Source organism: Aythya fuligula, chromosome 26 (assembly GCF_009819795.1).
Source record: "Aythya fuligula isolate bAytFul2 chromosome 26, bAytFul2.pri, whole genome shotgun sequence".
In the NCBI taxonomy this organism is placed as follows: domain Eukaryota; kingdom Metazoa; phylum Chordata; class Aves; order Anseriformes; family Anatidae; genus Aythya; species Aythya fuligula.
Genome location: NC_045584.1, coordinates 156,371 through 175,537, shown reverse-complemented (window position 1 = coordinate 175,537; position 19,167 = coordinate 156,371). Strand labels below are relative to the sequence as shown.

Genomic DNA, 19,167 nt, shown 5'->3' with positions numbered 1-19,167 from the left:
CTTCTGCTCCTAAAAAACCCCTTGGAGCACGCACATGGGGTGGGAGGCTCACATGTGGTGCTAGTTTGGAAGAACAGATTGTGTGCATTCCCTGAGCTGCCAGAGGCCTCAGCCACAATGCCAGCTGCCCCACACAGCACGTGGGTAAGGAGAGACGGCCCGAAACATGTCAGGGTTGCTTCTCCCATGGGGCAGAGCGCTCGCCTGTGTTGGAGGTGCTGGAGGCTGAGCCTACGTGCTGTGCTGGCAGAGGGGCTGCTCTCTGCTCTTTTCTTCCCATCCAGGATATTGCAGGGGGTGGTCGTGGTGCAGGGGTGCGATAAACCTCGAGGCGAAGTCTCCAGAGCCAGTGCCTTGCCTCATCAGTGCCTTGAGTGGGACAAGGAAGGACACTGGGGCCGAAGGTGCATCCCTCGCCCCTCCAGGCTGCAGGTCCCATGCAGGGGTGCCACCAAGCCAGCAGCGTTGCTCTCCTCTGCCTGCTTGCCCCTTCAGCACTCCACTAGGTGTTACAATTAGTTTTAAATTGATTTTTTTTCCTGTTGTGATAAAGCAGCAAAGGTGCCATGGAAGAATCTGAAAGGACAGGTATTCCTAACAGGGGTGCTGCCAGAGTCACAACGCATTTGTCCTTGATGCAAATAGGACTGGGCTGTTCCTGTGGCTTATGAACTTCTTTAAACAGCAGGGATAATTGTGGGAGCAGACTGAACCTGCGGAAGCAGAGGCAGAAGGACTCCTCCCAGGACGCCAGTGCTCCGCAGCAGCTCGCCAGCTCAGGCAGCGCATGCGATGCCATCAAACGCTGCGTGCCTGGGGCTGGGCACGGCAGGGCAGCCCAGCACCAGCTCCTGGGCAGCTCCAGCGGGAGCAGGTGAAGGGAAGGAGCACTTCAGCTTCCTCCCGTCCCCGCAGAAGCATGCTCGGCCTTTCTGCCTGCCTGTAACAGTGCGCTGGTGCTCCCTTCCAAGCGGAAAATGAAATGTTCCTTTATTGGCTTTTATGTTGGCTACAAAATGTTCCTTTTTTTTTTTTTTTTTTTTTTTTTTTTTTTTTTTTTTCCCACTCCTTGCTTTCTTCCAGGAAACACTCTAATTTATGGTATAATCTTGGCAAATCCCAGTCCCGAGCAACACAAACTCGCTTGTGCCCAGTAAATGGCACTTTAATGGGCTATCTCCAGCTGGCCAACATACCTGCCTCCAAAAAAGGGGGGATTATAACCTTGCCCAAGCAGCGGGCTTGCAGGTATCAGCCAGGATGAGACGGGCCTGGGCACAGCAGTGAAGGATGGGGGATCTTGCTTTAAACACAGCCTGGTATGCAGGGGGGTCCCATGGTGCAGGCAAGGGGGATGCTTCAGGGCAGGGAGGGGGCCCTGAGCATGTGCAGGAGCTCTCAAGCGAACCAATCTAACAAAGCTGCCAAAAATAAATCTCCTTAATGAAGAGCCTTTGTAAATTATTCAGATGTTATATCCCGCTCCAGCGCTGGTTCAAGGAGAGAGGCTGCAAAGAGACTTTCTTCTCTGAAGCTCTGGACACAAGGTGAAAGTCATGCTGTCACTGCAATGGAAATGCAAGATATAAGATCCTACTTTTATCCTGGGGAGGAAAAAAAAAAAAAAAAAGTCTTTTTTTTTTTTTTTTTTAGCCCAGAATTAAGGAGGAAGAAATAAAAAAGGCCCAGCAGCAATTCAGGCCCTGAGACGAGGAAGGCTTTTTGATTTTCCCCTTCAGGGCCACTCCTGAGTCCCGACTCTTAATCTGGCCACATGCACAAGTGCTTTGCAGCATCAGGGCTGAGAAATCTGGGCAATGCACGCTGCAGCGTGGGGCCAGACCCCGTGGGCCAGCTCACCCTTCCCTTCTCAGCTGCGCTTTGCTCGCCAAGGGCTCTGACTGCCACGGCTTGTGCAGGGAGTAAAAGCCTTGTGCAAAGTTTCCCTGTTGCCAGTGCTTTGAAGCTGCAGGGGTTAATTCTGTGTTTTTCTTCAGTCTAGGACTACACTGAGGCTTCTCTTTCTGCCCTTTCTTGCTACCAGCCGTCTGCTGGCCCAGTCAGCAGGGACTGCCCACGGGAGGGGGCTGCGCCTCCTGGGGCACCAGGGTTGGCACTTGGACAGGGAGGCTGGGATCCCAGGGGATCTCCTGGGATCTCCTGCCAGCCGTCCCCATGCAGCCCATGCTGCAACTGTGCTGGAACCGCTGGGGCCCCAGCTGCGTTACCTGTGCCCTGGGCCAGGCCCCAACCTGGCCACAGCAGGGCCTGCGCTGCCCAAAGGCTTCGCCCAAAGTCTCGCCAAACCAAGAAGGGAAAACGAGGAACTGCTGCATGGATGTGCGCATCCAGCCAGGGGTAGCCGGTGGGCAGGAGGGGCGCGCTCCGAGGAGGAGCCTTGCTTCATGCAGGATTTCTACAGTTGGTAAAACATTTCTGCCCTCTTTGATCTGTTTTTATTGGTGACTTGGAATAACTGGGCTCCATTCCTTGTGGTGGCTGCCCCCCTTCTGCTGTGGCCTTTGTTTTTGCTGCAGAATGATTAGGAGTAATTATCATCCTTTTTGCCAGACGAGGTGCAAGGAATGGTTCGCACTCTTCACAGGAGGCAGGAAAGGGATTTTGCAGCTGAGGCACAGCGAGGAAGCACACGGCAAGCATGCCTGGAGTTGCTGCTCCCAAGCCAGGGCTGGGACAACATCAAGGTCCAGCAAGGGGCTTAGCTCAAGCGGTGTCCCTGAGGCACGTAACAGAGTCAAACAGGAGGTTTGGGGCTGGAACACCGAGAGAAGGTTCAGGGGAATTCACCTCGGCCTGTGACCATGAGCAGGCTTCTGGGGTGCTGGAGCGGGTGACTGCTTTCCAGAAGCGGCACCCGAACCCCTTTGCACCCACAGTGGAGACGTCTGGAGGAGCCTGGTTCTGGCAGGGGTCGGCAGGGGCTGGGACTTCAGCTTCAGCCAGGGGCACACAAAGGCCCTCACCCCCCTCTGCATCTGCTTCCCTCACTGGGCAAAGGGAGCAATGAAATACAGATTTTAAGGGCAGAAGGGATCATCCGGGCTTTCCTCCTGCCTACCATCCCGCAGATAACCTCTTGCATGTACCCTACATCTCAGCCCTCCTGCCCCTGTGCAGGATCAGTGCTCACTGACTGCACAGAAGCTCCAACAAATGAATGTTTGCAGTGGTCTCTGAGATACGCACCGGGAAGACAGATTACTACATCCTTAAGTGTCTTCCTGTACTCAGCTAGTTCAGCAGCGCTGCATTCCAGGTAGGGAGAACATTTCTTCCTGACCTCAATTTATGACAAAACATTGAAGCATGAGGCTGGATTGATTGCACAAGGAGATTGTGTCTTAGTAACTCCAGTGAATGCTGCAGCAGCTGTGCTAATTCATCATTCCTTTATTTATGAAATCTATGTGCAGGTTGAGTGCAATTAAATGATGTGCTTTGGAATACTAGGAGATGAAAGGATCATGGTAAATGTAGGTTTGTTATCCTGATTTACCATGCTCTGAGCCCACCTACAACAGCCATGATAAACCAGATGCGAAACATAAGGTTTTAAAAACTGTAATCCAGCAATTGCTGTCACAAGCTGCATTTGTCAGCGTGTTTGATCTGGGCACCTTTCCCTCCCTTTCAGAGAACTCAAGTCTCCTTGTGACATCTTCCTGTGACAGACAGCTCAAGAGCTTGCAAAAATAATTGGGGGGGGGGGGGGGCGAAACATTTGGCACCTGCTTGGCGATAACGCTCGGCATGCCCAGGCTGTGGGAGGAGGTCTCGCGCACTTCGCAGGCATTTGTTAAGCTTCTGGCCTCCCGGGTGGTGCGGTCAGGCCTGGGCGCTGCAGCACCGGGAAGGAGCTGACGGGAGGGGATCGTGGCTAACGCGGGGCTGGTGCTGCCGCTGTGATTTTAGGTGCGTGAAGCGGGCGGCTGGCAGCGGAGAGGAAGCGCAAGGAGCAGTCGAGAAACCTCTGTGTGAGGGGCAGAGCTTGGGCTGGCAGCCACAGGCCCGACGTTTACAGCACCGGGGGCAGCGCCCGGCCGCTGCCGCTCCCCCCGGGCGGCGACGGAGCCGCGGCTGCTGCGGGGGGGGCGCCGGAAACCTGGGGAAGGAGGAGAGAAGACGGGGAGCGGCCCGGGGAGAGGCTCGGGAGCCCTTCCCGTGGAAACGGCAGCGGCCGAGCAGCGGAGCGGGGCGCACGGAGCCTCCTGCCCGGGGGCCCCCCCTCCCCGCCCCCCGAGCCCCGGCCGCCCCCCGGCCCACCCGGGCTGCCCGCGGCCTGGCGCGGCGCTGCTGCCCCCTGCCGGGCGCCGCGGGCCCGGCCCCGCCCGCCGCCGGCCTCGGGGGGGGGCCCCGGCCCCGGCCGCGGTCCCGGTCGCGGTCGCTCCGTGGCGGGTTCCCGGCCGGTGCCCGCCGCCAGTCCGGGGGCGGCTCCGCGGCCGCCTTCCCTCCGTGCTTCCCGTTCGGAGCTCGCTGCGCTCCGAGCCGTTCCTGCCAGCCCAGAGCCGCCGCCAGCTCCCGGCCCCCGCCCTCCCGGCTGCTCCCCGCAGAGCCGCAACCGCCCCGCGGCCTGGGAGGGGGCACCGGGCTCAGCTGGGGAGAGGCCGAGGAGCGGAGCCCCACGTGTGGAACACCTCGGGGATGCAGCTTCATCTGCCCGGCCAGAAAACATCGCCCCAGGGAGATCTGTCACCTCGCACCGGTCTCTGCCTCTGATGAGAGCTGAAGGCTCATCTGAGAGAGGATTTTTAGCAACTAGTTGGTTGCTTTTTTTTTTTTTTTCCCACAGCTAAAGGAAACGAATATTCAACTTATAAAATAATAGCAAAGCAGAAGATGTAATCAGGGCACTGATTCAGTATGCACTGACAGGGGCATGTGCCTATCAGTCTGTGCCTGGCTGAGCTGGGGATCCTGTGCTCAGAGCACCTGGTTCCTGTGCTACGGAAGGAGCAGTTCTCATGGTCTGGTTGCAATCTGCTTCCTTAAGCCATGAAATTTTTCCTCGATTAAGTTGTTGATTGAGCAGCTGCAGCAAAATGCAGCTGGGATGTTCTTGCTCCCTTCCCCTCACTTCCAAGCACATGGGACTAAAAAGCACCTAAAAACGGGACCAGAAAGGAGAAAGAAAATAGGACTTTGAGACGTCTGCAATTTTTTACAGCAAGGTGTGCTCACATCCTGATGGGCCAAGTGACAGAATATCCTTTTTATTGGATATTACAAGGGCTGGGACTTTCCTCTCTATAAATGAATGGGGGGTTGTCACTGTGCTTAATGTTAACTGCTGCAAATACGGCTCATGAAGATAGCTGCTCTGAAGCGGATTGACATGTTCAGGATCATCTTCCTGGGAAACGCTGCTCATTAAGTCATTCATGTAGAATTTATGAAGCCACAAAAAGCATGAGGATCCCACACCCTTGCTAGCCTGATAGAAAATAGAGGCGGGACTAGGCAGATTGGCAGGAGCTCCTCTGCTCAGACAAGCAGTTTCTAGTCAGAAGCCACTGGAGGGTGCGTGGCAGCAGGGGCCTGGAATTTCTTCAGGCCAGGCCTAGATACCTGGAAGCCTTTGACATTTGCTGACAAGAGCAGCTGTGGTGGGCTGCCAGGGAAGGGTGAGTGGAGAGAAAGGTAGTGAAAGGAACGGCCATTCACAGATACAGCAATGCAGGTGGGGCAGGGAAATGCAGACTGGGGGTTAGGGACTTGCACAGTAGAGCGGTGACCAAGCTGAGGGAAAATCCAGGTCTCCTGCTTTTTGGGTGAGTTCCTGAGCACTGAAACTTTTCCATTAAGGTGGAAAAGGAGGAAGTGGGCAGACTGTCATTGCTTGAGGACCAGCATTTCTGACATTCTTACATTGACGGTTTGAGCAGGATTCATCACAATGGACATCTGTCCGCAAGAACTAAGCAAGTGGTCCAGAGGATGGATGCAAATTTTCTTTTTCTTTTGGCAGGCTGTGAAAACTTCTTCAGTATCTTTTGGCTTTTAGATTTGACTGTGCTCAGGGGAAGGGAACCAAAACAATAGCCTCTAGCACGTAGCACCTCGCAGTTCAAAGCAGCCTAGAAATCCTCACTAGGTAACTTCAGCACCTCCTGGGACACACTGTGCATCTTGCACTCACAACCTGAGGACATGCAAAGCAGTTAAGTGACTTGCCTGCAGTCAGAGAGCAAAGTTGGAGAGGATATAGAAAATAAAGTCTTTCTGCCTCTGGAGCTCACTGTGACTTGGATTCTAGATGTCTAGAACATCTCTGTCTGTAGAATAACATTCATCTGCCAAAGCAGAATACCTTCGCCTCCTTTGCGAGAGACCGGTAATGAGGGAGTAACATTCACTGAGTAGTCTCTCATCTGCTAGATGTATCTGGAATGGAAAGTAAGAGATCTTAAGAACAAGAGGCAAGTATCAATTCTGTGAAAGGCCAAACTATGAAGAGAAGGCAAAAAAAAAAAAAAAAAAAAAAAAAAGTAGAATCTCCTCTTATGTGAGGCCAAGATATCAAAGGACCAGGTGGAATTCAGGTGGAAAACGGAACCTGATGACTATGAATACATAGTGCTTGTGCCTCAGCTAGACTGCCACGAGATGGGGACTAACAAGCTGCAGCACACACCAGGCAGGTAACCAGGCAGGCAGATACCTAACAGCTGTATCACGCTCTTCTAGTCCTGCAAAAAGCTGGTTACATGCAGTCCTTCAGGCAGAGTTGTCTGAGACAGATGAGTGACTCCAGCCCAGGGCGTGTGGGAATGCACTACAGACAGGACGGGCAGTGTTGGAGCTGGGGGTCCATAAATGCTCTGAAACACCAGCAGGAGCACCTGCAGAAAGAAGAGTGAAAGCCTGTGTAACCTGAGGGGCTGGGGAGGCTGCGCTTGGGACAGAGCAACATCAGGCGGGACAAGAGAAACCAACGCTAGCAGGGAGAGAAGTGCTCAGAGAGGCTTCGTATTCGGGAAGCTGTGCGTGCATCTGCCCGCCTCGGGAAGAGGAACGCGCCGAGGCCTCACCGGGCCTGCCCCGCTCCTCCCGGGAGCAGAGGCCTGAGGCGGGCGCAGGGCAGCGGGGCCCCTTCGGGCCCACGGGGGCAGGGCGGGGGGGCGCTGGCAGCCGGGCCGCAGCGGGGGGGGGGGGGGGGCGGCGGCGGCGCCTGCGGCCGCCCGGGCCCCCCCTGCCGAAGGGAGGAAGGCGGCGCCACGGGACGAGCTCCGCCGGCGGCGGGAGGCCAGGGAGCGGGCCGCAGCTCGGGGGGAGCGCGCCTGGCTGCGGGCGGGGCGCGGGGCCCGGCAGCGCCGACAGGGCCGCGAACGAGCCGCGGGGCCCGGGCCGGGGCCCGCCCCGCCATGGCCGCCCACTCCGCGCCCGGTCCGCCACCGGCCCACAATGCCCCGCGGCCCCGCCCCGCCCTGGGATCGCGCGGCGCGGGGCCCGCCCCCCCCTCGCGGCCAACCAAGCTTGCGCTCCGGTCGCAGCGGAGCCCCGCCCCCTCGGCCGCGCCGGCCCCGCCCCGCCCCGCTCCGCCTCTCCCATTGGCGCGGGCGGCTGTCAGTCAGCGCTTGTTTTCGGCGGCAGCGGGTTGGGTTGCGCCGGCTCGTCGCTGGCTCGGCGGGGCCGCGCGGGGAGGGAGCGGCGGGCGGGCGGCGCGGCCGGGCGAGGGCAGCGCGCCGAGGGGGGGGGCGGTGGCCGCGGCGCTGCTGCTGCGAGGCCCGGCCGCAGGGGCCGGGGCCGGGGCCGGGGCCGGGGCCGGGCGGGCGCCGCGGAGGGAGGGAGGGAGGGAGGGAGGGGGGGGCGGGCAGGGGGCGGGGGGGCCGGGCCGGACCGGGGTCCCGGCCGCGCGGAGGGCGGCGGCGGCGGGCGCCGGGCGGGCGGGGGCGTCCCGGCGGCGGCGGGACCATGACTCTGGAGTCCATGATGGCCTGTTGCCTGAGCGACGAGGTGAAGGAGTCGAAGCGCATCAACGCCGAGATCGAGAAGCAGCTGCGGAGGGACAAGCGCGACGCCCGCCGCGAGCTGAAGCTGCTGCTGCTGGGTGAGGAGCGGCGGGGCCCGGCCCGGCTCGGCCCGGCCCGCGGGGCCTCCGCGCTCGGCCGCCACCGCGGGGCCCGGGCGGCGGCGCCGCCGCTTGACAGCTCCGGGCGGCGGCGCGGGCGTGGCGGGGAGCGGCGGCAGCCGGCGGCCGTCCCCGCCCGGCGCCCGGGGCGGCTCGGGGCCGGGGCCGCCCTTTGGCCGCCCGGCGCTCCCCGCTCGCGCCCCGCCGGCGGCGGCTTCGAGGCGGGGGGAGGCCGCGCCGCGGGCAGGTGCGAGGTGCGCGCACGTGGGGGCGGCCCGCGAGGGAGCGCGGCCTCGAGCGGCGGCGGCCGGGCCGCGGAGGAACGGGGGGCACCGGGGGCCGGGGAGGGGCGAAGCGGGGAGCGCGGGCAGGAGGCTGCCGGGGGCCGGGAGGGGGTGCGGGGGCAGCCCGCGGGGCTCTCGGGGGGCTTTTTTCGGAAGTGAGCGCGGTGTTCGCGTCTGTGCGGCCCCCAAATCGAACCGGAGCGAGAGCTTTCCGGGGGTACCGTGGCTCAGCGCCGCTGGTGTTTTAATGCTGCCTCTTGGCCGAACGCCGCCCCGAGATGCGAGGTGGCTCTGGCGGGCAGAGGTTGTTGGCTTCGGGTCTGCAGTCGGTGAGCGAGCCCCTCTGGCACAGGTGAGGAATTGGGTTGATTCTTATGGAAAAGCAGGTGTAAAATTCCATGTAAGTGAGGTGAGGCCTTGCCTGCCCAGTCCTTTGGATGTCCTAAGCCTGCCGTGTTGCATGGTGATGATTGTTACACGAAAGCCAGGCCTTTCCTTCGTACCATGAACTGGAGACTCACGAGGTGTGAAGATAACCCTGGCAGTTAACGCATTGCTGTTCTTTAGGTGAAAGGTAAAAAGCAGTGGCCTGAAGTTTGTGGGCTTTGAAGATGCTACGTCCATTTCTGCAAGGCTTCTTGCAAGCTGGGCAACGGGTCTCCTGCTTTCGTGTTTCCTTAGAGCAATCCCAAAGAAGCAGGTGTTTCAAAATAGGTTGGAGCCATAGGCTTCATCTGGGTTAAGAAGATCGCACTGGAGCTAAAGATTTCACTTCAGAAAAGAAACTAAAGTTGCTCAAGAAAACTTTTTTTTTTTTTTCATGGAAGATACAGTTAAATAAAATTCAGTATTAGATTTACAAACAAACAAAAATAAGATAAAACCTATGTAAGATAGCGATGCTCCTGGTTGTGGGAGGTGATTGGAAAGACGAGCCTTCCTTTGTGCTTGCTGGCTGCCCGGCACTGGGCGCAGCACTGCACGTTGCCCACCTGAAGTCGTGGCCGGTGATGGGTGTTCTGTCTCTCGATGTAACCGCCATGTGCAGGGGTTTGTGGATTTCTTCCATCTTGTTATTACGTGGAGTTCTTCTGTTCACAACCGTTAGCGATTGTACCTGTGAGAGGGGCTTTTCCAAATACTCCGAACTGTGAAAAGAGATGTGTGCACGGGGGGAGTTCCTGCGTTGTAGAAGCCTTGTTAATTTTTCCTTCTACACCTAGTTACAGTCCAAAGCCTAAAACAGAAACTTGCAGTGAAGAATAATGCTGCTGTTCAGTGATGAACCCGGTAATAAGAAATTTGAATTTGAGGTATTGTACCTTGGCCTGTGGTGTAGGGCAGTCATCGGTCTTTTTACTGCGATGACAAGGGGGAAGGATGCTTTCTATAAAATTACCCTGGACTTGCTTGCAATTAAGCCTGGGATACCGTTGGCTGAATAAATGTATTTACAGGTGTCTGACAGGTATTGGGGGGCGTTAGTAATTTATGGGAAACTGTTGCTTTTGCGCGTTGACACAAGAAATGATGAGTTCAAACGATCTCCTTGTCTCCCCATTGTCATACAAAAAAATGAGGTTATTGTGCTGATAAATGCAGGAGGCCACGCTCGTTGGAGCTTACAAGGTTTGGTGTAGTGCTGCTCGGTATTGTTCATGGTCTAGACAAAAGCAGGGCTCACCTTTAAAAAGAAAAATAGAATAAAATAGTAATAGTGTTAGTGCGGATGGTGATGGAGCAACAGGCTGAGTCTGCATTCGGGCTTTCAAGCTCTGAAGCCCGGTAAATGCCTAGCACCGAGGTTTGTTTTATGTTTTCATTATCAGAGCGCTTTGAGGCACCACTTTTTTTCTTTTCTCTGCTTTGGTCGCTGTGGTAAAAGACAAGGAAGTATTTCTCACCACAGTGTGCTTAACCACAGAAGATTTCAGTTTCCAGTTTTTCCCCCCTTTGTGGTGCAGCTTTCTGTCTGATATGGGGACGCTTTGCTGCGTGCTAACGGTGTTAGAAATTAGCGTTATTTATTATTACTTATTAACGAGGCTGACAAAAAATCTGTCAGTTCTTGGAGATGGGGAGAGTTGATTTTAAACATACTGCTTCTATTTGTGTGCTGGCTGCCTTTATCTGAGCATATTTATTTGTTTGCCTTTTAGCCTGGCTCTATAGATGTGAGTAACTGAGGACGCACTCGTGAGTAGCGACTGCGCGGTGCTGCGCGAGGCCCTGGTGCGAGGCGAGTGCCTGGCGGCTCCCTAGGGAAGCACTGGGCTCTGCCGGGGCTTTGGGCCTGGAGACGGAAAGGGTTTGTCCCTTACTGGAGGGCAGGCGCTAGTTCTCCTTCCCAGTGACCCACTCAGCTGCCTCTCGAGTTGCAGGCGCTGCACAGCGATGGCAAACTGTGCAGGCTCAAACAGAGCTCCCAGCAGGCGCGCCAGCGGAGGTGGATGAGTTGCGCAGGACTCCAGTGGCACCTGGGCCGAGGCCGCACGCCCCTGGGCAGCAGTGCTGGGAGCCGCGCGTCCTGCAGGCTGCAGGCACTGCCCCGATGCCCGCTGAGGGGGGGGCGTAGCGAGCCCGTGTGAGGGCACGAGCCCTTCCTCCCATGGCATTTCCCCTTCTACATACCACATCGTGAAGTTCCTGCTGTTGCTACGAGCTGTCGGCCTTCAGCAGTTAAATGAGGCTTCTCTGAGGCTGTGCCCGCAGGAGCAGGGGCTGCCCGGCGGGCTGCGGGAGGCAGGCGTAGCAGGGGCTGGCACCGACGCCTGCCCTGCCCTCCGCCTGCTCTTCTGGCCCCAGCTCCTCCAGGGCGAGAAGCCTGCGGTTGCGCCAGGCAGTCCGCCGGTGGCCTGGGGCTGGGCAGCTGCGAGCAGCATCCCTCCTTGTGCTCTCAGTTGCTGCTCTGAACCTGGCAATGTTCAAAGGCTGCGAGTGGCCTCGGAGGTTTCTGTGGCAGAACATTGCCCCCAGCTTTCTGTCTTGCCGTGGCGAGGGTCATCGTTTCAGCCCTGAAGAGCAGGCACCATGTTTCATTGCATGGTAGCGTGAGTGACTTGGCAGATGCATCAACTGAGTTGTTCACGTCAGTTGGGCGAGCGAGTCCCGTGGTGGGTTCTCTTCTCCCTTGGAGCTGACTTTCCTGTTGTGTTCGGCCCCTTTCCACATAGAGGTGTAATCCCTATGGCCAAGAGCAGCAGGTGCCAAACAGCAGGGGAAGGCAGCGCGCTCCCCGCCATGCAAAGAAGCCTCCCCCGGGCCGGTTGCTGCCAGCCCGGCATTTCCCAGCTCGGGAGCACATCTGGGGCTGCAGCATCTCGCTGGGATCTGGGAACAGCTCAGGTGTGACGGGCACGGGCCTCCTGACGCAGGCCCCAGGGGAGTGGCTGTAACGTGAGATTCGGAATAAGTACCCGAGGTGCTTTTGGAGGCTGCTGTAAAGGACGAGCCGTCTGCCTGCCGTGCTCCTGGGTTTGCAGTGGGGACGAGCAGGGCCATCCAGGATGTCTTTTGGTGCTCCAGAAGTCCCTAGAAAAGCGCCTGGATGGGCAGCAGGTGCTTGGGTACGGCAGTAGGGACCTTGAGGTGTGCTGGGATGTAAGCTTGCTGTCTTCTGTAGCAAACCTTGCTTGAAACGGTTATTAATTCTCTCTCTTGCGTTCTGTAGGCACTGGAGAGAGTGGAAAAAGCACGTTCATTAAGCAAATGCGTATAATTCATGGCTCAGGCTACTCTGAAGAGGACAAAAAGGGTTTTACCAAGCTGGTATATCAAAACATCTTCACTGCCATGCAGTCCATGATCAGGGCCATGGAAACCCTGAAGATTCTGTACAAATATGAACAGAACAAGGTGAGTTTCTCACAATTTTTGCACGTGTTTTTAGATAGTGGGAGTTCTGGGTTCTGACGGGTAAGTTCCTGCTTGTTTGTGCCCTTCTGCACTGCAGTCTCAACCTCCCTGAATTCTTCTACCCTTTTTTTTTGGCGTATGTGCAGAAGGACAGCTCTTCATGATATTTTGTTGATATCTGACTCCATTTACTAGGTTGTGTTGAGGGATAAAGCAACTTTCTGCCTGGGGGAAAGAATCATTGTTTGTCCAAATTAAGTTGTTCTCAGGATGGTTTACACGTAGTGGGTAGTGGGAGCAAGGAACTGGAACATGAGGTAGGAAGATGGGCTCTGTTTACTTATTTCAAGGGTTCAGCATTTGTAGGTGTGCTGGGTTTTCACTATGAATTGCTAGTTGCATCTGAACTGGAAGCTAACCGTACATGCTGGACACCTTTGTTTCAAGTTATCGCTGTTACTGCAAGCTATCAGGTTTTCTGATAAGCGTTGACCAAAGGTACTAACTTTCTTGAGTTTTGGTCTCAGCTTCAGCTTGAGTCACGTTTCTGTGGTTTGACTTGCCTACCTTGGGTTCAGGGATAATTTTTTCAGCAAAATCTGGTCTTAATTTTAGTTATTTGCAGGGGGGTGTTGAGGGTGCACAAAGAGACTAGGTTTTTGGAGTTTCGTTTCTTTAATGCTTCATGTCCTAATATTTTTAAGTGGAATCATATTTAATCTGTTCTGTCACACAGTAGCGTGGAGCTGATTTTTACTAACTGTTCATAGGGACTGGTTGTCACACTGGGAGTCCCCAAGTCTGAAAACCTTTTCTGCCTTCAGGGAGGCTCTGCAGCATCAGTGCTGAGAGCAGGCAGCGTGCAAGGAAGCTTGCCTTACTTGTGCTTTCCCTGAGGCATGGCAGAGGCACTTTGATAGCTGTAGTCTGTCACCTTTCACTTACGATAAGTGCAGAACTTGGCTTTATTTTTTATTTTTTCTAGTATAGGCAGAAGCTCTTTCCTCTTGCAAGTGCACCAAAAATTTCAGAAAGCAAACTTGCACGGATAGTAACTTCATGGATGCCAGGGCAGCTGTGATGGTTGTAGTCCTTCCTTTGCTTATAGATTGTAGAGTGGCTGTTTTTATTTTCTCTCTCAAAAGGGACTGTGGCTGAAGTATGCTAAAACAAACAAACAAACAAAACAAAACAAAAAAAAGAAACCCAGCATAACAGCCTGTTGTCCAAATGTAGTTTAGCCTCCTCCGAAGCTGGACAGTTGGGTTCTTTACAGTGGATGTTCTGCCTTGGAAGCTGTTTCAAAACACAGAGATCTAATGGTGTGTACCATCTTGATAGGTGAAGCCTGCTGCCATTTTGCATTTTATTCTGTGGAGGAGCCTGTGATTCTTTGGTGGAACTTTGCTGACATCTGCTATAAAAACATAACCCCCACCCCAACCATATTGAAGTCTAAATTCTCCATGTAATACCAATCTAGGGAAACTGGAGCTGTGATGTCTCAGGTGTATAGTTTACCATTGTTCCTCTGGTCTTTGCAGCCAGCGTGTGGATCCTTGAAGTCATAATACAGGGACTTAGTTCATCTGAGAGTTCTTTTGCTTTGGTTTTTGCTTTTCAATCTTCAGGCCAATGCAGTCCTGATCAGGGAAGTGGATGTAGAAAAGGTCATGACATTTGAGCAGCCCTACGTAAGTGCAATTAAAACATTGTGGAATGACCCTGGAATACAAGAGTGTTATGACAGGAGAAGAGAATATCAGCTTTCTGACTCAGCTAAATAGTAAGTACTTAACGACTGGTGGGTACTGGTAGATGCTAGCGATGCTATCACAAATAAAAACTATCAATTTTTTTTATTTTGAAGTCTAGAGTTTGTTTCAGAGGATGAGAACGCTGCAGTGGATTCCATGACATAGTTACTTTAAAATACATAGTACTTTCTCACTGAGGCATATGAGTCTTGCTATGTGTTTTAAACAAGTTGCATGGTCTCTGCTGGCTACATAGATTGTATACATAAATTCTTCAATAACAGAGCCTTAGGTGAAACTCGATTCTGAAACATAAGCATCCACTGTACTTAAACCTTTTCTGTAGTAAAGATTGTTTTCCACACACCTACACAGAGTTGATAAAGTTGTTCTTAATGTACCTGTTTATCCTCCAAAAGGGATGGTAGGTGAATTACTGTTCCCCAAAGATGTATTTTGTTATTTTTCACATTGCATTTTGGAAATGGCTCAAGTGACTTTCTTGCTAGTCAAAGACTTAATGTAACAGTGTTTAAATTTGTGTATTTGTGCTGCAACCTAAGGTAGTTTTTTTTCTTTTAAATTGTGCTTCTTTTAGCTATCTTAGCGACGTGGATCGTATCGCTACTCCAGGGTATCTACCAACTCAGCAAGATGTGCTACGCGTTAGAGTTCCTACAACCGGTATCATAGAATACCCCTTTGACCTAGAGAATATTATCTTCAGGTACGGAAGGTGTATTCGTGTCACACTGAACTGAGAGGAATGATGCAGGTTCAGGAAAGATGAGTTCTGGATTGATTTGGAGTGTCCTGATGCAGGGTTGAGAGGCTTGAGTGAACGTATGTGCTGTGGTGTTGTGAAGTACCTGCTGAGGGGAACGGTGTTAGCATTTGTTGTAGCTTAAGTTGATGTTTCGGCTTGGAGCTTTTCCTTACAGAAGGTGAATTTTTAGAGCACATCTAACCATTTATCAGGAATCGGCGTCCTTCCTGGGAAGGATTACCTTGCTGGCACCTGGGGCTGAAGTGGTGTCTTGTAAGGCAGCTGAGAGAACTGTCAGAGTGGCATTGGTTCTCATTGTGTGCTGATCCTCTGCATTCGGATAGAGAATTGCAGCTACTTCTGTGACACAGTATGTATTTCTCTTCCTTAGAATGGTGGATGTTGGAGGTCAAAGATCAGAACGAAGGAAGTGGATCCATTGCTTTGAAAATGTGACTTCCATCATGTTTTTAGTAGCACTTAGTGAATATGACCAAGTTCTGGTGGAGTCTGATAATGAGGTAAGCCAAAGAGTGGGAGCGCTACAGGAGGGTGGCGGGAAAGGGGGTCTTTCTGCCTTCTTGGAGGTCAGTACCAAAGTGCTGGATTAGCAAGAATTGTTGGTTTTGGCCTTCAGTTCTTCCTATTGTGAAGAGAACATGAGCCTCAATGGATGATGATGTCCCTGAGGGCAGAGCATGGTACCTTCATGTACCTTCAAATTTGAAGGTACCTTCATGGTACCTTCAAATTATCTGTACTTCTCAAATGATACAGAAATACTCTGCGATTGCGGAGTCCTGTGTGTCTTGGAAGGTACTGTGCTATGTGAAGGGGTGCTCATGAAATTACCTGTTCCTGTGTTCCTCTTTTCCTCACCTGAATTACTTTGTGCTGTGTCTGCTGTCTTATTAGATAGTGACTGGTCTCTTGGAAGATGCAATACTGAGTTTTATGCCTGCTAAGGGATTAACAAAAATTGCATAAGGTGAATATAGTTATTCTTTTCTACTAGATAAAACAGGTAGTAGCTCACAAACTACCATGGCCAGTCTTCTCATGCAACTGCACAAAGTGTAAAATGATTTGTAAAAGTCCATTAATATTAACGACTTGCCAATTAAATTAAACTTGAATCCATTAGATACTGCATTTGCTCTCTGTTTACCTGATCGGTTTGATCCAGAATTTACTCGGGACCAAAGTATTCTGTGTACAGTATCTGAGATGCTAGATCAATGCAGATCTGTCTACGCGTGCAAATAGCAGAAAGGCATCTTGATCCTCATCTGTGAAAACTGCTTGCTCTTTCTTATTTCAGAACCGGATGGAAGAGAGTAAAGCTCTCTTTCGAACCATTATCACTTATCCCTGGTTCCAAAACTCATCTGTTATCCTCTTCCTGAACAAGAAGGATCTGTTGGAAGACAAGATCCTGTACTCCCATCTTGTTGACTATTTCCCGGAGTTTGATGGTGAGTGGCTTTTAAGGAGGAACACTAAATTTAGAAGGAGAAATGGGGGTGGTTTGGTAGGATTTTTTTTAAAAGAAACTCAGATCTAGAGATGGCGGTAAAAACTCCTGATTTCAAAAGGAATACCTACAATGAGCAGATGTCACAAAAATGTCCTGATCATATGTAGATAACAGAGATCTGATCTAATGAACCTCTCCTAGATGATTAATTGAAAATTATTTTCCATTAATATGTGCTTTAAAGTGTTAAATGATGGAACTTGACTACCTGGATGCTTGTGCATATAACCTATTTTATAAACGTGCTAATTCACTGGCATACTGGGCATCTTAACCCTATAGTCAAGAGGCAATTTGAGTCCTCGTTTTGAGAACCTGACTGGTCAAATAGCTGTTCACATGTTGGTGCTGAAAAACCTCAGGTAGCATTCAATTCCTAATAGGGAGCTGTATGCAGCTGTAGAAAACCAATATCTATGTGAAACAAATTTCCATCTGAAACAAAATTCCTTAGCCAAAATGACATTTCCAGCTCTACACTTCTGGTAGTACATCTGTGCAGGGTTGAAAATAAATGAACGTAGTGGAGAATGAGGTCAGGCAACACGCTTCTTTCCGTGCTGTCATGTATTAACTCTGTTGTTACGTACTTAAAATGGTGAAGTCAGAATTGCTGTTTTGCAAACAGCTTGCTTCCTTTAAATGACAAATGCAATTGCTTCTTATCAGTTGTTCTCCCACTTCTGTAGTCTCATGCCCCCTGCTGTCTGAGAGCACAGGCACTCAGAAATCAGCAGTGGTGGAAAACATGCCTTTTTTGCACAGTCTGCCTATGGCTATTGGTCGAATAGCGCTTATTTCTAATATAATTCAACAGCTGGAGACAAGATAGCAACTTTAGGAAGTGCCATATACTTTCACCTTTTTCATCTTGGTAATTGCTGTAGCTGTTCCAGGAATGCTGCATGGCTCACGAGTGGGAGGTAGCCCATCAGATCACCTCTCACGAAATGGGCCTTGCCATGGAGAATGTGAGAACGCTGAAAGGAATATCAGTGTGGTGACTCAGAAAAGGTGACTTTTCTGAGGAACTGTCAGCAATATGAAGTAAACAGCGACAAGAATTTCCACTTCATACCTCCTTTCAGTTGACCAGCCAGACTACAGAGTTGGCTGAAGATGACCTTTGTTTGCCTAGCATAGTTGTGTCCTTCAGAGCATAAGACCCATTTATATATTAAGGAGAAATATAGATCCTAACACCAGAGGAGGTAATTGTGTTACATATATCAAGTATCTGTCTCTGTTATCTAACGGAAGCAGCACGAACAGGGTTATACCAAATTCTGTATTTCTAAGTGCAGTCTGAAGTAACGCATTGGTGTCTGTCAGAATTCTCAATGTCAGAAAAAGATTTTGGTCTAGGTAAGTGAAGAGCATAAAATATTTCAGGTTCTAGGACTCTTATGCAATAAGTGATCATAATTTCTTCTTTATAGCCATGGAACCCATAAGAAAAAGTGTACTAGTAGTAATTCTGGTGGCTCACACCAGGGGATGTGCTTAGCACAACTCTGTTAACTGTTCTTTGTTTGCTGCAGGCCCGCAGAGGGATGCACAGGCAGCCCGTGAGTTCATTCTCAAGATGTTTGTGGATTTAAATCCAGACAGCGATAAAATCATCTATTCTCACTTCACATGTGCCACAGACACAGAAAACATCCGTTTCGTCTTTGCAGCTGTCAAGGACACCATCCTACAGCTCAACCTGAAGGAATACAACCTGGTTTGACCTGCTCTGTTCTTGGCCCTAGAGAGGATTCGTTGTGAAGAAAAGACAGGGGGGGAAAAAAAAAAAAAAAGAAATTTTAAACATGACAGGAAAAAAGTTTTAATTTTTGATGATGTAATGATTGCAAATTGTCTGATCTGTGGAGTGGCAAGTGCTCAGTGTTATCCTGGAGTCTCATGTCTCTGTCCACAGAGTAGCTGATTTCATACTTTTAACAAATTGCTTTTATTTCACAGTTAACGGGGATATGCCTCATTTCTTCAGCACCTTGCTCACTTCTTAATTTTTGCCAAACAGCTAAGGCAGTCTCATCTCAAGCTTTCCTTTGTTGCTTAGCCACTTTTTTTCCTTTTCATTCCCATGGTGTATGTAGAAAAAATAACTTTCCAGCCAAGATTGTGAATTCACTGGACTGTGGGAGTGTGGATTGCTACTGGTCCCTGTGCCTCGTGCTATAGGGTGCCTCTGGTGTAATTTGCTAATCCTGCTTGCTTCCCTCCCACCCTTTCCCTTCCCTTCCCCAGGACACGCTCCATGGTTCACTGTGATGAAATGTTGGGGAAGAACAATTGTTCTCCAACTGTTGTGCAAAAAAAAAAAAAAAAAGGCAAAACAAACAAACAAAAAAAAGCCATCACTTTTCCATTCTTTATATGTTCTAGTTCTGAGCTATTTTTTCTTCAATTATAAAAGGTATGGAGACTGTGATTTTTTTTTTTTTTTTAAATTATTGATGTTCTATACGTAGTTTGCTACATGTTGCTGTATTTTGCTCATGGACTACAAATGATGGACGCTCTTGGAGCAATAGCTGCTGAGCCTGGGGAAGTGCCTGACTGTAATTATTCTTTTATTTTATTTTATTTTAATTTTTTTCACGCACATACACACATCCCCCCCACACCACAAGCGCACGTGCGCACACATGTGGCTCAGTTTGCGGGGAGTAACTCTCCATTCTGTTGAGCAGAGTACGTGACATCAAGTGAGCAACTTCTCTATGCAGCAAATGTCAAAAGCACACTAAGTAATAGTGGCAATTAAACATCAGATTTTGGCTGGATTGAAAATCTTAGTCTTGTGCCACCCTCTAGTTTTTTTCTTGCTGCTAGTAGCAAACAAGCCTTGTTTATTGCATTTCGTGCCG

General features: G+C 51.5%; 1 protein-coding gene across 1 annotated transcript; it reads left to right on the top strand.

Annotated features, from left to right (window-relative positions):
- The first annotated feature begins 7,910 nt into the window (after positions 1-7,910).
- Positions 7,911-18,626, top strand: GNA11 (G protein subunit alpha 11). Its single transcript, XM_032203537.1, has 7 exons — positions 7,911-8,068; positions 12,044-12,228; positions 13,860-14,014; positions 14,584-14,712; positions 15,143-15,272; positions 16,073-16,226; positions 17,830-18,626. Exons 1-7 carry the CDS (start codon positions 7,933-7,935, stop codon positions 18,018-18,020), a joined length of 1,080 nt encoding a protein of 359 aa, XP_032059428.1. The 5' UTR covers positions 7,911-7,932; the 3' UTR covers positions 18,021-18,626.
- Positions 18,627-19,167: the final 541 nt, after the last annotated feature.

What these genes read in the sequence shown, in the direction of transcription:
- GNA11 (XM_032203537.1), top strand. Translation starts at nt 7,933, where the DNA reads ATGACTCTGGAGTCCATGATGGCCTGTTGCCTGAGCGACGAGGTGAAG. An exon ending in ACAAATATGAACAGAACAAG is followed by an intron (nt 12,229 to 13,859) that starts GTGAGTTTCTCA and finishes TTCAATCTTCAG; the next exon opens with GCCAATGCAGTCCTGATCAG. An exon ending in CTTTCTGACTCAGCTAAATA is followed by an intron (nt 14,015 to 14,583) that starts GTAAGTACTTAA and finishes TGCTTCTTTTAG; the next exon opens with CTATCTTAGCGACGTGGATC.